The sequence below is a fragment of the Silurus meridionalis genome, chromosome 16 (genome assembly GCF_014805685.1).
Source record: "Silurus meridionalis isolate SWU-2019-XX chromosome 16, ASM1480568v1, whole genome shotgun sequence".
Taxonomy (NCBI): domain Eukaryota; kingdom Metazoa; phylum Chordata; class Actinopteri; order Siluriformes; family Siluridae; genus Silurus; species Silurus meridionalis.
In genome coordinates, this window is record NC_060899.1 from 1,317,501 (window position 1) to 1,332,500 (window position 15,000).

A 15,000-nucleotide genomic window follows, 5' to 3' on the forward strand; every position below is an offset into this window, starting at 1 on the left:
ATGCAATACAGTACCACCCAAGTGATATAATACGATACTGTACCATATGATTGGCTACTATATAATACAATACCATATCATATGATACGATTCCATACAGTTACAATACCACATAATACAATACCATACAATAGGATACCATATGATATGATGCAATACCACATGATACAGTACCATACATTTGGATGCAGAATGATATTATATGATATTAAATGACACAATACCATACTATAGGACACCATATGATACAATACCATATAATGCTATTCCATTAGATACACTGCCACATCATATAATATTATATGATAGGATACTATGCATTAGGGTGCAATACAATACGAGATGACACAAGTGATACGATACAATATGATTATGATACCATACCATACTATACTACACAATACAATTCAATTTAAAACCATACGATACAATACACAACAAAACAATCCGATAAAGTATGACACGATATGATACATTACTATACGATAAGATACAATATGATATGATTTGATACAATACAAACTGGTACCATGTGATATGGTTATGATATGACACAATCTATTATTTTAGAGTTTCCTGCGATAATTTTTTCCCAAATTGAGGAACTATTCCTTCCTGAATGCAATACAATATCATACGAGACAACGCGATACGATACGATACCGTATGATGCTATACTGTATGACGCTATTCCATATGATCGGATGTAATACAATATGATATGAGGCTGAACACTGAAATATATTTTTCACACCCCAGTCGTCCGCTCTTTCCAATAATTATCTGATTTAATAATCATTCATATTGAATAATAATAACATTTTGATGGCTTTCCATTGAAGCGCTTTGAACCTGTGATACCTTCAACAGCAGATCGACCAAAATACAAGCCTGAAATACACCATAACACCCCCTCCCACTCCCTCCACCGACCCTCCTCCTTCTCCTCCTCCTCCCTCTCCACCCCCAGCCTGGGGTCATCCATCATGGCCGCCGTGGAGCCCGAGGCCTGCAGGACGCCAGTGGCTCTTTGTGCGAACGAGTGTCGGATCAGCAAAAGTCTATTAAAGGCTGGTGGGCTTTTCACCAGCTATTGGCAGCGGGTCAGTGACTCGGGCTCTGTGCTCTCCTCCACTCTCCCTCGTTCTCCCTCGCTCTTCACCACTCTCCCTCGCTCCACTCTTTTGTGCCCTGACACAGATCCCAGTAAGATTAATGATTTTTAGCAGCCATTCTCCCTCTCTTTCTCTCTCTCTTTTTCTTTCTCTTTCTCTCTATAACCTCCATTTCGCATCTGTTATAAGCCGACTCGCAGTTTATCCCTCCTTTTCTCTCTCTCGCTTTTTCCCCCCAACGTATCACTTCCTTCACAGTGTCTGTTGCTCGTTTATTTAGCTCTCCATCCTTTCTTTCTTTCTTTCTTTCTTTCTTTCTTTCTTTCTTTCTTTCTTTCTTTCTTTCTTTCTTTCCATTTTTTTTAACATATGTTAAAGCTGACCCTGTACCTCTTTTTCAACCCCAGTGGTCCAATAATACAACAACAACAAAATCATGAATCTCCATGAAGATCTGGTTTCCATGGTTTAGAGGAGGTACTACAGAGATATAGAGCTCCAACCCTATTGGGATGAATGTGAATGCTGTCTAGACCCCATTCCTCCTCACCTTCTCACTCACATCAGTACCTGACTTTATCAACACATTTGTGTCTGAATGAATCTCGACAAAAAGTATCCAGTGAAGCATCTTCCCAGAAGAGTGGAGCTCATTATAACAGCAAATGGAGACTAAATGTGGAATGGGATGTCCAGAGAGAAGCACATAGTAAACTCATAATAAAGTCCAAATTTGTGTATTTTTACGTTTCAGATTGCATGAGTGAGGTTCACTACAACAATCACGGTGATGGAGGGAGAGAATCAGAGCTTGCAGAACGTTTTCTGGAAAATGCTCATGAATAACAGTGATGGAAAGATTTTTTCAGTTGTTTAGTTCATTTTGTTTCTTTAATCCTTTAATCACCTGCATCGCATCTATGGGAGTCATGTGATAAAAGAACAAACGACTCTGGAGACTTTGGAGATTTTGCGATGCTTTGCTCGGGTGAGACGACTCTTTCTGCTGAGTCACATTAAAGACTCATTCAAAAATGACTTGTAAAGTTTGAGAACCTGTGGGGTAGAACCTGCCGACATTCTAGAGCTCTGAAGGCTCTCAAGATGTTACTGTAACATCAAATGCAAATGAGATGAGACCTATTGGTGGAAATGACAATATAATTGAACATGACTCGATTACTGATGTCTGAAACAGAGACAGAGAGAAAAAGAGAGAGAGAACTGAACTTCCTAACACTCGTGAGCTTAAATGAATCGCCACGGAAATTCGTAAAAGTCAAGTCAAGTCAAGTTTATTTGTATAGCGCTTTTCACAACAGACATTGTCTCAAAGCAGCTTTACAGAAATCAACAGTGAAGGTGAATGGTGTGTGTTTAACCCTGATGAGCAGCCGTGGTGACTGTGGCAAGAAATAACTCCCTTAGATGTTATGAGGAAGAAACCTTGAGAGGAACCAGACTCAAAAAGGGGAACCCATCTTCATTTGGGTGACATCAAGAGTTTGATCATAAATCTTTCAACAGTACAGAACACTGGAGAGTGAGAACTAACATGAGTACTGGAGTAAAACCGAGTCTTTTACATGTTTCGAAACATTTATGCACGTTCCTTGATAATTTACAGGTAAATATGATCAGTTAGTGTCACTTCAGACAAAAACAGTACATTTTGGTTGAAATACCTGCAGCTCTGTCATGTTCCACTTAACTAATTTTATTTTGTTATTTAAAGAAGGTGCAAACTTATTATATACATGTAGGATTAATAGTGAAATTAACCAACATGGCTCCCATTCCATACTTCAACACCATTCTTGTCGAAGCGTACGTCCGAACTCTGTCCTCGTTATCTAGAGACCAGACAGTCTTTTGAAGTGATATCTATCATGGAACGACCTGCCCAGCCACCGCCCCTAAATCCTGCTGAACTGCAGAAGGTCAGAACAACTAGTAAAGAACATCTTTTACAAGAAGCACGGCACAGACACTGAAATTGGAATAAAAACCTATGTGTTTACTTTATTATCACAGTTTGCATCGATTAGCTTCAGTGTAGTTAGCGCCTTTCTCCTACTAGCATTATTGCAGCTAGCTGTGTATTCCAGTCTAAAATGTTCTGTACTTGTTCGATTGGTCTGAGCTACTGAATAATTATAAAGATTGTATTTAAAGATGTGCTACACAACTGTGACATCACAGTGTGGACCGTGTGTGAAAACTATGACGCATTTTTTACTTTTTGCCGCGATGTTTCGAACAGCAGGAGAGTAAATAAACACCGGGCGGAATGACATGGTCTCACGGTTTGTTCAGGACGTGAGCGTTTTTTCAGACATTTCAGCGCGGATGAGCGACTTTTGGGAATCGATTGAAAACGAAAATGTGGATTTAGACAAAAACGCTGTTTTCAAACTCTTATCCGGATTTGTGTAGTTGTAGCTGCAGATCGGCTCGATATTATTATATACGCGACAGGAGGTTTTCCAGAAATTTCCAGACTGTGAGATAGAGAGAGACAACTTCCTCCCTACAAGATCACATTCATTCCAGAGAACTGTTTTAATCAAAAACTATAAATAATACTTCACTAATGATGCAAAATAATGACATGCTTGTAGTTTCCCTTCATCTCCAGCCAAAGCCCACATGCCACCAAGCAGACGTCCAGCATAAAATCAATTCTGTACCATAAAAGGGACTTTTTCCTCCAGAATCACTTCCACTACATGATGTAGAGCCGACGATAGCAGCAGGACCTTTGTCACGATTCCAAACGTTCGTGCATGAGTTATTTCTTTCATTTCTTATTGATCTGTATCTGTGTATGTGTGTGTATATGTGTGTGTGTGTCTGCGTGTGTGTGTGTGTGTGTGTCTTATTTCAGCAGCACAGAGGGGAAACGCTAACGGCAGCGCGACGTTGCGCTACATCATTGCTGAGTTGCGTGATGCAGAGGTTCTCGTGTGAAGTTCTGTGGCGCTCCGGCAATGGAAAACTGGGCCGTGTGTAGAGAAAATGCTCGAGTTTTAGATGAGCTAAGGTAAAGTCACGGAAAACTGGGTCATGGAAAGTAGAGATTTAAAGTGGTAGTGTGAGGAGAAAGGAAACGTACCAGCCTGGAGTTCCCGATTACCTCCAATAAAAGACATCTCCTCATCCAGAAGTTCTCTTCCTCAGCTGGTTATAAAGCGAAGATGTTAGAAGGCGTGATTATGTAATTATTTTATTCGCTAATATTTTCACGAACACAGAAAGGTTCGGGGGGAGGGGGGGAGTGGTAGCTCACTGGTTAAGGCCTTGCAATGTCATGAGTTCGAATCCCAGCATTACCTAACCAAGCTGCTGTGCCCCTGAGCAAGACTCATAACCCTCAACTGCTCAGATGTAGCTGTAAGTTGCTCTGTATAAAGCCGTCTGCCAAATGTCATAAATGTCAATGGTTTCTTGTTGCTGAAACCAGAGTACCAGGAGGAAAGATGGTTCACTTTGTGGTTGATTCCGTTCCAGGTTCTATGTGTTCTGTTGCTGCTGCTGTTCCTTACTAATCTCAACACCCAGTGGCATCACATATGGACGTAGATTGTGGAAATGACATCAGTCTCTTTGCCTCTTTGTCTCTTTTGCATTTTACCCCTTCTTTTACCCCTCTATGCCATTTTCAACTTCTCTCTACCTCTTGCTGCTTTATTTACCTCTCAATACCCTTTTCTGCTTCTCTCTGCCTCATTCTACCGCTTGCTGCCTTTCTTTAACCCTTTCTGTCATTTTCAGCCTTTTTTTCACCCTTCATGTCTTTTGCTGCCTCTGTCTACCTTTTGTTGCATCTCTCCACATCTCTGAATTTCTTTCTACCTTGCTCTGCCTTTTGCTGCCTCTCACTACCTCTCTACCTCTGTCTGCCTCTATTAACCTCCTGATGCCTTTTTCTGCCTCTTTATACATATTAATGCCTTTCACAATTTCTCTCTACTGCCTTTCTGCCACTCTCTAACTTTCTCTGCCTTCCTCTTCCTTTTCTACCTCTTGCTGCCACTCTTTACCTCTCTCTCTCTCTCTTTCTCTCTCTCTCTCTCTCTCTCTTCCTTCTCTATGCCTCGCTCTACCTCTTGCTGCCTCTATCCACCTCTTGATGCCTTTTTCTGCCACTGTTTAACTTTCCTCGCTTCCCTCTGCCTCTCTCCATTATTCCCTTCTTCCTTCTGCCCATCTCTCCGTCTTGCTGCCAATTTTTGTCTCTCAGCTCCTCTTGCTGCCTCTCTCTGCTCTTTCTACCTCTCACCTTTCCATTGAACACAGCTGAATGGAACCACAAACCATCATCCTGACACACGAGGGAGACGGGTTTCAGCAACAAGGAACCATCCTGAAGAAACACACACCCGTGTATAATGCCCTGGTTGCTGAAGGAATCGCCATGAATCTCCACAGTGGAACATCCTCCCAGAAGAGTGAAGCTTATTAGACCAGCAAATGGAGACTATATGTGGAATGAGATGTTTAAAATTAACATTAATATGAGCTTCCTCTGAAGGACAAGGCAGGTGTTAAAACAATAAATAAAACTGTTTGGACAGAAACAGAATAATAGATGAATATGCGAATGTTGAAGATAAGCATCACTGTCACATCCTCTGGCCTCTGAACTGCATGTGTTACACCAAACGGCCAGCAGGGGCGCTGCACTCTAGCAAATAACGTCCAACTTTTAATTGACCTGTGTTTTATGTTTGTGTGTGTGTGTGTGTGTGTGTGTGTGTGTGTGTGTATGTATGTGGTGTGTGTGTGTGTGTGTGTGTGTGTGTGTGTGTGTGTGTGAGTGTGTGTGTGCATTTTGGTCTCTTATTGATTTCCTTTTTTCATATTTATGAGGCGCTTTATTTGCACTTATCTCAGCCCCGGTTTTAAACACTTCCCGATCGATCGGTGCCTGTTCGATGCTCTTAAAGGTAGATGCAGTTTACGCAATATTTTAATAATGGATGATTGTGCTGGAAGATCGATCCTGTTCGAGTAAACAAGAATGTCTGAGCTAGCCAGTAAATATTCAGGCGTAAATTAAAGACTGGTTCTGGGCGCTTTATGGTGAGTGATTTGTGTTTATTTCAACTTTCGCGAGGATCTTTGAGACTCGTTGTGGAGTTTGTTGGCACACTTTACATCGTTTTGTCATTTTCTTTTTTTTTTATATAATTTAATATATGTTATAATGCCAAAAGTATTAGGAGATGCCTTTTACAAGACAATATCTGGTTCTTCTCCAAACTCGCATGAAGTTTTGCCTTCACTTGAACTAAGAGATCCAAACCTGTTCCAGCGTGACAGTGTCCCTGTGCACAAAGCCAGTGGCATGAAGATCTGCTTTCCATAGGTTGGAAGATGTGGAAGACCTCCTGCTATAGACCCTATTGAACATCTTTGGGATGAATGTGAACGCTGACTGCACTTCAGGCCACAAAATCTAAACATCTTTCCAGAAGAGTGGAGCTGATTTTAATGATGAATGTGGACTACAAATGGAATAAGATGCTTGAAGCATCAGATCATCAGCAGATTTACACTACTACATCTACGTCTTTTGTTTTTATCACATTTTATTTACTGTTTATTTATTCATTCGTTTGTTTGTTCGTTAATTAAAACCCACTCATTTAGTTTTAGAACATATCTTACATTAGTTATTAAATATTTATACTCAGACCTAAAGATATTTCACTAAAATCGCAATTATTTAAATCAATTATTTAAATTATTTAAATCAATTATTTAAATTTAGAAATGGATGCTTTTATGCCCTTTGACCCCATCACTAGGGAGCACTTCAAAAAATACACATCTTCTTTCTTATATAATAAACAAACAAGTAAATAGATAAACAAACTAAAAAATAAAAATCTTTATTATAAATTATTCTCTTTATAATTATAAAGCATATATTTGGTTGCTCTAGAAAAATATAAACTTTTAGTAAAAAAAAACAAATATAAAATCTGTTTGTTTATTCAAAAAATATATAAATATGAAAAACAATTAAACAAATAAACACTGGAGAAAAATAGGTTCATATGTAAAGTTAAAAAAGTATATAAAATATATTAAATAAATCAATAAATTAACAAATAAATAAATAATGTGTGTGTCTGTGTGTGTGTGTGTGTGTGTGTGTGTGTGTGTGTGTGTACATTTTTCCAAAAATTATTGAAAACGAATATCTGACAAAGAAACCAAAGATTTTTTTGCAGAACTGAACTGAAACAGCAAACAAATAATTAACAAACAAATAAATACATGTATTTATTATTAATATGAGCTAAGAAGCAAATAATTTGCTGAATATATTAATCACTAAATTAAAAGTGTAAATCTAAATAAACTAATAATTTAATGCTGAAATGAACAAATGGGTACAAAACAAAACCAAAACAGAAAGTGCAAAAATAATAAAAAGTTTATAATTATTTAAAAAGGGTTTAAAAGAAACAAATAATAGATGGAAGATTAAAAATATACATTTTGTTCCGATTGAATATAAAACGTCTCATTTTTATTCATCCTTTAATTTTATTTTATAACTTTTTATTGTATTATTATATTATTAGTAGATTTGTTTAATATGAACATTTTGAGCTTAAAAAAAGACACAACGTAAGGTTTTCTTTTGCTCTCTCTGTCTCTCTTTTTCTCTCTTTTACACACACACACACACACACACACACACACACACACACACACACTCCTCTCATCTCCCTACAGTTTGATGAATGATGTGCTGAAGCTGCTCCTGTTAATCATTAGGCCTCTCTAAAGGGGCACAAAAGGAAAAAGAGGAAGCGCTACATGATGTCAATCAGCTTCAAGAGAGAGAGAAAAAAAAAACAGACCCTAATGAACGCTTAAAGAAAGATGAATAAACTTTTTTGTCTTATAGTTCCTGATAAAGCCTCTGGAGCTTACCTTCATGTCCAGGATGAAACCTTCAACAGATCCAACAATCAGGAGACAAAACCAAAAGCACCCGAAATCCAGCGTCCTGTCCTGTGAGCATTATAAATGAGTGAATATTGTGTGTGTGTGTGTGTGTGTGTGTGTGTGTGTGTGTGTGTGTGTGTGTGTGTAAGTGCAGGCCCGACTGTGCACTCGGATGGCGCTGCAGTAGAAGGCGTCCTGCAGCACGCGCCTTCGCTCGGCCCACTGCTCCATGCTGGAGTGCTGCAGCCGATTTTATTCCTGTTATCTGTTCCTAAAAATTCGTAGGATGTGGAATCTCATTAGTAGAAGAAGCAACATCAACACTTTTCCTGCCCTGTCCATAAGCAACGCTAAGCAACGCACGCATCACTTAATAGATCATTAACTAGCATCGTACTGCTGACACAGAGCTTTCCTTTTCCACATCTCCTCTCTCTCTCCTCTCTCTACGCTACAGCCGACGCAGGACAACACCGACATGCCGGTAATGCGCTCCTTTATACTCCATTATTATTATTATTATTATTGTCATCATCGTCGCATTTATTGCTGCATTGTTATAATTATCGCATTACAACATTACTGTTATTGCATTTATTGCTGCAGCAACATGGTACAGTCTTATTATCACAATGCATCATCCCTGCATGTCTTATTATTATTATTATTATTATTATTATTATTATTATTATTATCACATTCATTACCCCATTGTCGGATCACGTTTATTATTGCGTTATCATTATAGTTTTATTTATTACCGCAATGTTATTATTCCATTGTTGTTATTGCATTTATTATTATTATTATTATTATTATTATTATTATTATTATTTTACTACTACATTGTTGTTGCATTTATGTTTGCAGCACTATACTGCATGCTACTGTCGTATTATTGCAGTGCATCACTGTGTGTATTACTGCTATTATTATCAACACATTTATTTCTGCATTATTATTATTATTATTATTGCATCTCTCACTGTGTTACTGTTATCGCATTTATTATTACAGCAATTATTTCATTTATGACTGCTTTTATTGCAGCTCCAATCAGTACTGCATTACTCCTGCATGACTGTAACCATCATGCCTGTGTTTATCACTGCAATATTCCTGGGACACTCACAAACGCAGTACATGCGCTTATTACTGTGCTTTTTCTATTGCATTTATACTGCAGAACTCATATGTTCAATAGTGCAATGTTACTATTGCATTTATTATTATTGTTATTCTGTATTTATTACACACATTATTACACATTACTACCTCATTCCAGCATTTATTACTGTGTTATTACTACTAATGCAGCACTCCTGCATTTACTACCGTGTTATTACTATTGCATTACTGCAGCAGTCTGTATTTCTTACCACGTATTTACTATTGCATTTATTACTGCATTATTACTAACGCATTTATTGCTGCAGCACCCCTGCATTTATTACTGCATTACTACTATCACATTTATTGCTGCAGCACCCCTGCATTTATTACTGCATTATTAATATTGCATTAATTGCTGCAGCACTCCTGCATTTATTACTATAAAATCATTTGCTTCGTTACCCATTACTACTGCGTTTAATTCTATAGTTATTGCATTAAACCTACAAATTAAGTGCCCTTATTATTGCGTTATTGCGACATCACTTCTGTGTTTTTATTGCACCGTCATCGCATTATTACTACGTCACTGTACTCCACATAACTGTCTAATTATCACACCGTGTCACTCGTGCATGCATCGCGGCATTATTATTATCGCTTTCGTTACTGCGTCACTCTGCATGTACTATTGCTGTTATAATCGCATTCGTTACTGCATTTATCTTTTACTGCTGAGCTTATTACTGCGCCATTGCAGCGTTATTACTACAACACTCTACTGTATATAACCATCTTATATCACATCACGTACCACGTGTATTACCTCGTTATTACATGTTTAATATATTCAGTGGATTACAATTATGACGCTATCGTTTTTTCCCTTTTTTGTGTACAGTCATAAATAGAATGGAAATGAAATATAACTTATAACTCATATACATATAAACGAGAAAGAAAGAAAGAAAGAAAGAAAGAAAGAAAGAAAGAAAGAAAGAAAGAAAGAAAGCAAGGGATGAGAGAGAAAGAGATAGATGAAGATAGAGAAAGGGAGGCCAAATGTGTCCACATGGGGGCAGAGTGTGGTGTGTTTTCGCCTTTTTTCAGACCTCTTTAAAGCTTGACAAATAAACAAGCCGCGCGCGCACGCACGCACGCACTCACACACACACACACACACACACACTTAGACATCGTGCCATCCTCACGAAAGCGAGCTTATAGAGATTTTGCACAGGCAGGCAAATAAGACTACTACTACTACTACTAAAACTATTATTATTATTATTATTAATAAAAAAAATAATACATATATTAAATATGATGATTATAATTGCACGCGCAGGTTCGTCAGTGAATCAGAGAAACATTCAGGTGACTTTATATGTACAGAACATGAATCTTGGACGTGCGTGTGTGTGTGTGTGTGTGTGTGTGCATGCGTGCGTCTGTGCGTGTGTGCATGCGCGCGCACGTGCTCGTACGTGCGCACCCATTATTAATTTATCAAATAAATAAATAATTATTTCTTTCTTTCTTTTTCTCTTGTTTTCCTTCACGGATGAAAAGATGCGAGTGTGAAAGTAACAAATCATTTCTTTATTTCGGGTTTTTTTTGCTGAATCAATATTCATAATATAATAATTAAATGTTATTGTTTTATTATCTAATAACGGGGTGTTTCTAGAAACCGTTTTCACGACGTTACAAACTAGAATACCCCGTCCCGTTAAAGTTGTGGAGAGAGAGAAAGAGAGAGAAAGAAAAGGAGGAGGGGGAGTGGGAGTGGCTATGTAAATCAAGGCGTCGTGTTGCGTCTCCGATAGGCCTAAAGACAGCTCTCGGGGAACGCCCCCCTACTCGGTGACGTCAAAAGTCGCCGTGAGTATAAAAACCGAAGCCAGCTTTCGGGCCGAACAAGAGTTCCGCGCACGAGCGATCACTGATCCCGGGAGGAGGAGGAGAAACAGGAACGGGAGCGCGCGCAAGCGAGAGAGAGAGAGAGATATATACATAGAGAACCGTTTCAAATAACGCGCGCGCACGCGCACACACACACACGAGCGCACGCGACAAACCCGCCGGAGGAGGAGGAGCGCGCAAGCCGAGTCCAGCTCATAAGCGGGCACGCGGAGGAGGAGCAGGCGCGCGACCGCCGAGTTCTCCCTCTGTCTCTCTGCGGTGCAGAGCTGGAGCACAAGAAGAACTGCTTTTCTTTCTTTTCTTTTTTTTAATATATATTAATAATCTTTATTTTCTTCTTTATTATTATTTTTGTTGATATTTTCCTCCCCGGATTTGCTGCCACACCGGAGGGACTGGAGCCCTTTATTTTCTTTTATTTATGATTCAAGTTCAACTTCGCGAAAGGAGATTCGTGCACTGACTTTTTTCCCCTCTACCTCTCTTTCTCTCTGTCTGTGCATTTTTTTAAGCAGCAAGACTCTAAACGCAGAAAGAAAGTGGGGAAACTATGCGTCTCGCGGCGTCTTGTTAATGCGCATGCATTAAAAATCAACAAAAAAGTTGTTTTTTTTTTGACACTTGGTAAAAAAGAAGTGAAGGACCTACTGAGACTGTTGCATGCGATTTGACAAACGCAAAGAAAGAAAAGAAGAAAAAGAGCAGCGAGAAGGACAAGCAGCAGCGGAGGTGCGTTTATTCTTTTTGACACACACACACTCGCGCGCGCACGCACACAGCCGCGGAGACGCGATGAGCGCCGAGGTGCTGCCCACAAGCCCGCTCGCGCTGGTGGACTACGTGAACGACTTCGACCTTCTCAAGTTCGACGTGAAGAAGGAGGCGCTGCACGGAGCGGTGAACGGCGGCGGCGCGCGCGCGTGCCCCTCGCGCGTGCAGCAGCCCCAGGGCTCGGTGTCGTCGACTCCGCTGAGCACTCCGTGCAGCTCGGTGCCCTCGTCGCCCAGCTTCAGCCCAACGGAGGAGCACAAGAGCAACCTGGAGGAACTCTACTGGATGCCCGGTGGCGGCTATCCGCAGCACGTCGACCCTCACGCGCTCGGCTTGACACCCGAAGACGCAGTCGAGGCCCTGATCGGGCATGCCCCGCCGCCGCACGTGCAGCAGCAGCAGCAGCAGTTACAGCAAGGAGGTGGTTTCGAGGGTTACCGAATGCATCATCACCATCATCCTCACGCGCAGCACCATCCTCACGCGTACGCCACGCTCCAACAACACGCGGATGACCTGAACCCTCACACGCAGCAGCAACTTCCTCATCAGCACCACAGCCAAGACCCGGATAGCCCGTCTCCGACCTCTCCTCAGCTCCATCACCACCGCCATCATGCCCAGCACGCCAACCATCACAGCCATCAAGCTCACCACCACCATCACCACCATGCACAGCAGCAGCATCACAGCGCCGGGAGCGCCAGCGCCCTGAGCATCCTGGGCGTGGACGACCGCTTCTCCGACGATCAGCTGGTCTCCATGTCGGTCCGCGAGCTCAACCGCCACCTGCGCGGCTTCTCCAAGGACGAGGTGGTACGCCTGAAGCAGAAGAGGCGCACGCTCAAGAACCGCGGCTACGCACAGTCCTGTCGCTACAAGCGTGTCCAGCAGAAGCACGTCCTCGAGAGCGAGAAGACGCAGCTCCTCAACCAGGTGGAGCAGCTCAAGCAGGAGATCGGACGCCTGGCGCGAGAACGGGACGCCTACAAACTCAAGTGCGAGAAGCTGGCGTCGGCCGCCACGGGTCCGAGCGCCGGAGCGGGCGGGTTCCGCGAGGCGGGTTCCACCAGCGACAACCCGTCTTCCCCAGAGTTCTTCATGTGAGTTCCTTCTCGGGTTCTGTCTCGGTCCTCTCCCTGTGCCGAAGAGACTTCGATACTAATCCACGTTATACCACGATGATTATAATACTAATCACCTACAACAGCAGCTGTAGCCTTCATACTAGACCCGAAATAACCCACATTAATGATATCAATAATAATAATATCCATATTAATAAACGACTCTAATCATCACCATCCCGGCAAATTCTTTTAATCGTTTTAAATCAAAAATTCCAGGTGGAGGTTTTTTTTTCTTCTTCTCTTTTTTTTGGTGTGTTTTTGGTTCAGATTCATGCGAGTACAATGCAACGTTTTTATTGGTTTGTTTGGATTCTTTAGTTGCTTTTAGAGAAACTGAAACACACACACACACGTTATGATTTTTTCTGATGGTGAAAAAAACCCGAATCTCATCACGATCAGGAGTCGTGATTTATTTCTTTGTAGAGCGTTGACACGCACTCGACAGAACGAGAAAACAAGAATCAATACCGATGCTAAGAAGATATACAGAGAGAGAAAGAGAGCGAGATAAAGAGAAAGAAGGGGAGAGAAAGAGAGCGAGAGAGAGAAAGAGGACCTTCGGACCTTGTTGTTTTCTTTGGACTTCTCTTTACTGTCAATTTTTTGAGAACAAGTCAGTATGCAAAACTTTTATGCAACATCTCATCGGTTTATTGCCTGCTTGGTTAAATAAAAGAAAGAAAGAAAGAAAGAAAAAAAAAACGAGAAATATACTGCATTAAAATATTAATCCTGCATGCTGGACATGTACGGTAATAATTTCTATTTTGTACTTCCTCCTTTATTTTTTTTCTTGTTCGTGTATCTATAGCATGTTGTCGATCTTTTTTTCTTTTTTCTTTTTCTTTTTTTCTTTTTTAGGATTGATTCCTTTTTTCCCATCGATGATTTTTTATGGGAATTTTAGACATGAACCGGTCGCCACATCATCACCGGTTAACGATGCCGTTCGTTCGGCTTTGTAAATACATGCAACGGCAAAAAAAAAAAAAAAAATGCAAGTCTTAAAAAAGAACGAGCAAAGCTTTCGGGATCTTTTACATTCATTTTTAAAAAAAAAAGTTTTGGAGCTTTTTTTTGCAGTTGCATCAATTAAAATTCAGCCGAGTTTGTATATTTAGTGCAATTTCTTCTTTTTGATTTTTTTTTTTTGCAGACCGCCCTTAAGGGAGACATAACAAAGATACACTCTTTGTTCGACTCGATACTCTTTGCATTTTGCGTCGCAAGGTCGCACGCTAAAATACAGACAACCTAATGCACGTTTTTCACACACACACACACACACACACAGGATGAAATTCCTTGAGGAGCAGTTTCCCGCTCTGTAGACATCGGAGTGAAGCGCTCTAACGCGCCAGAGCTGCTCGTGTTTCCTTTTTCCACGTCGTAGCAGGAAATGCATTTTTTTTGTCACGTTGCATAATCTCATGCCTGTTATATAATCTCGAGAAATATCTACAAAGTCTCATCGTTTTGCTTTTTTTTTTTTTGCTGTTTTTTATTATAAATAATTAGACTTCTCTTTCTGTCCGTTTAATGAGCAGAAAATTTCCAGATTTGAAAAGAACGAAAAAAAAAAAAAAGAAAAATCAAAGCAATTATAATTCTAACTATTATTTACTAAAATCAGGGCTTTTCTTTTTTTTTCTTTTTTATTATTGTTATTTTTTTTTTTTCCTGTACCGAGTTTGAGCGATCATATCCTTGTTTAATATTTTCCTGTAATTTTTTTCTGCCGGTCAGTTAAAAAAAAAGGGATTCAGGTTTTTCTCTTTTGCAAAAATCTCGAAATGAAAACGTGTTTATATCCGGGTTATTATTTGTATTGTTGTTTAATTTTTTGTTTCCTTTCTCTGTTTTCTGAGATTCTGGTTCTGCTGGCCAGATGCATTATCGTTATAGTTAATGGTTTTATTTTTTGATGAATAAATTAACAGAAGTCGTCAGATCATATGGAATAAGAGCATGGT

At 40.1% G+C, this 15,000-nt stretch overlaps 1 protein-coding gene and 1 long non-coding RNA gene across 2 annotated transcripts in view; one reads left to right on the forward strand and one right to left on the reverse strand.

The window, feature by feature from the left end:
* Nucleotides 1-8,488, reverse strand: part of LOC124399075 — a 39,897-nt gene extending 31,409 nt beyond the window's left edge. The window contains exon 1 of the long non-coding RNA XR_006928163.1: nucleotides 8,070-8,488. This is a non-coding gene — a long non-coding RNA (uncharacterized LOC124399075). The remainder of the gene's footprint in view (nucleotides 1-8,069) is intronic.
* A 2,621-nt stretch (nucleotides 8,489-11,109) lies between these two features.
* Nucleotides 11,110-15,000, forward strand: part of mafba (v-maf avian musculoaponeurotic fibrosarcoma oncogene homolog Ba) — a 4,276-nt gene continuing 385 nt past the window's right edge. The window contains exon 1 of the mRNA XM_046869774.1: nucleotides 11,110-15,000. This exon is cut by the window's right edge and continues 385 nt beyond it. Coding sequence (XP_046725730.1) covers nucleotides 11,784-13,001 — 1,218 coding nt within the window. The 5' untranslated portion in view covers nucleotides 11,110-11,783 and the 3' untranslated portion in view covers nucleotides 13,002-15,000.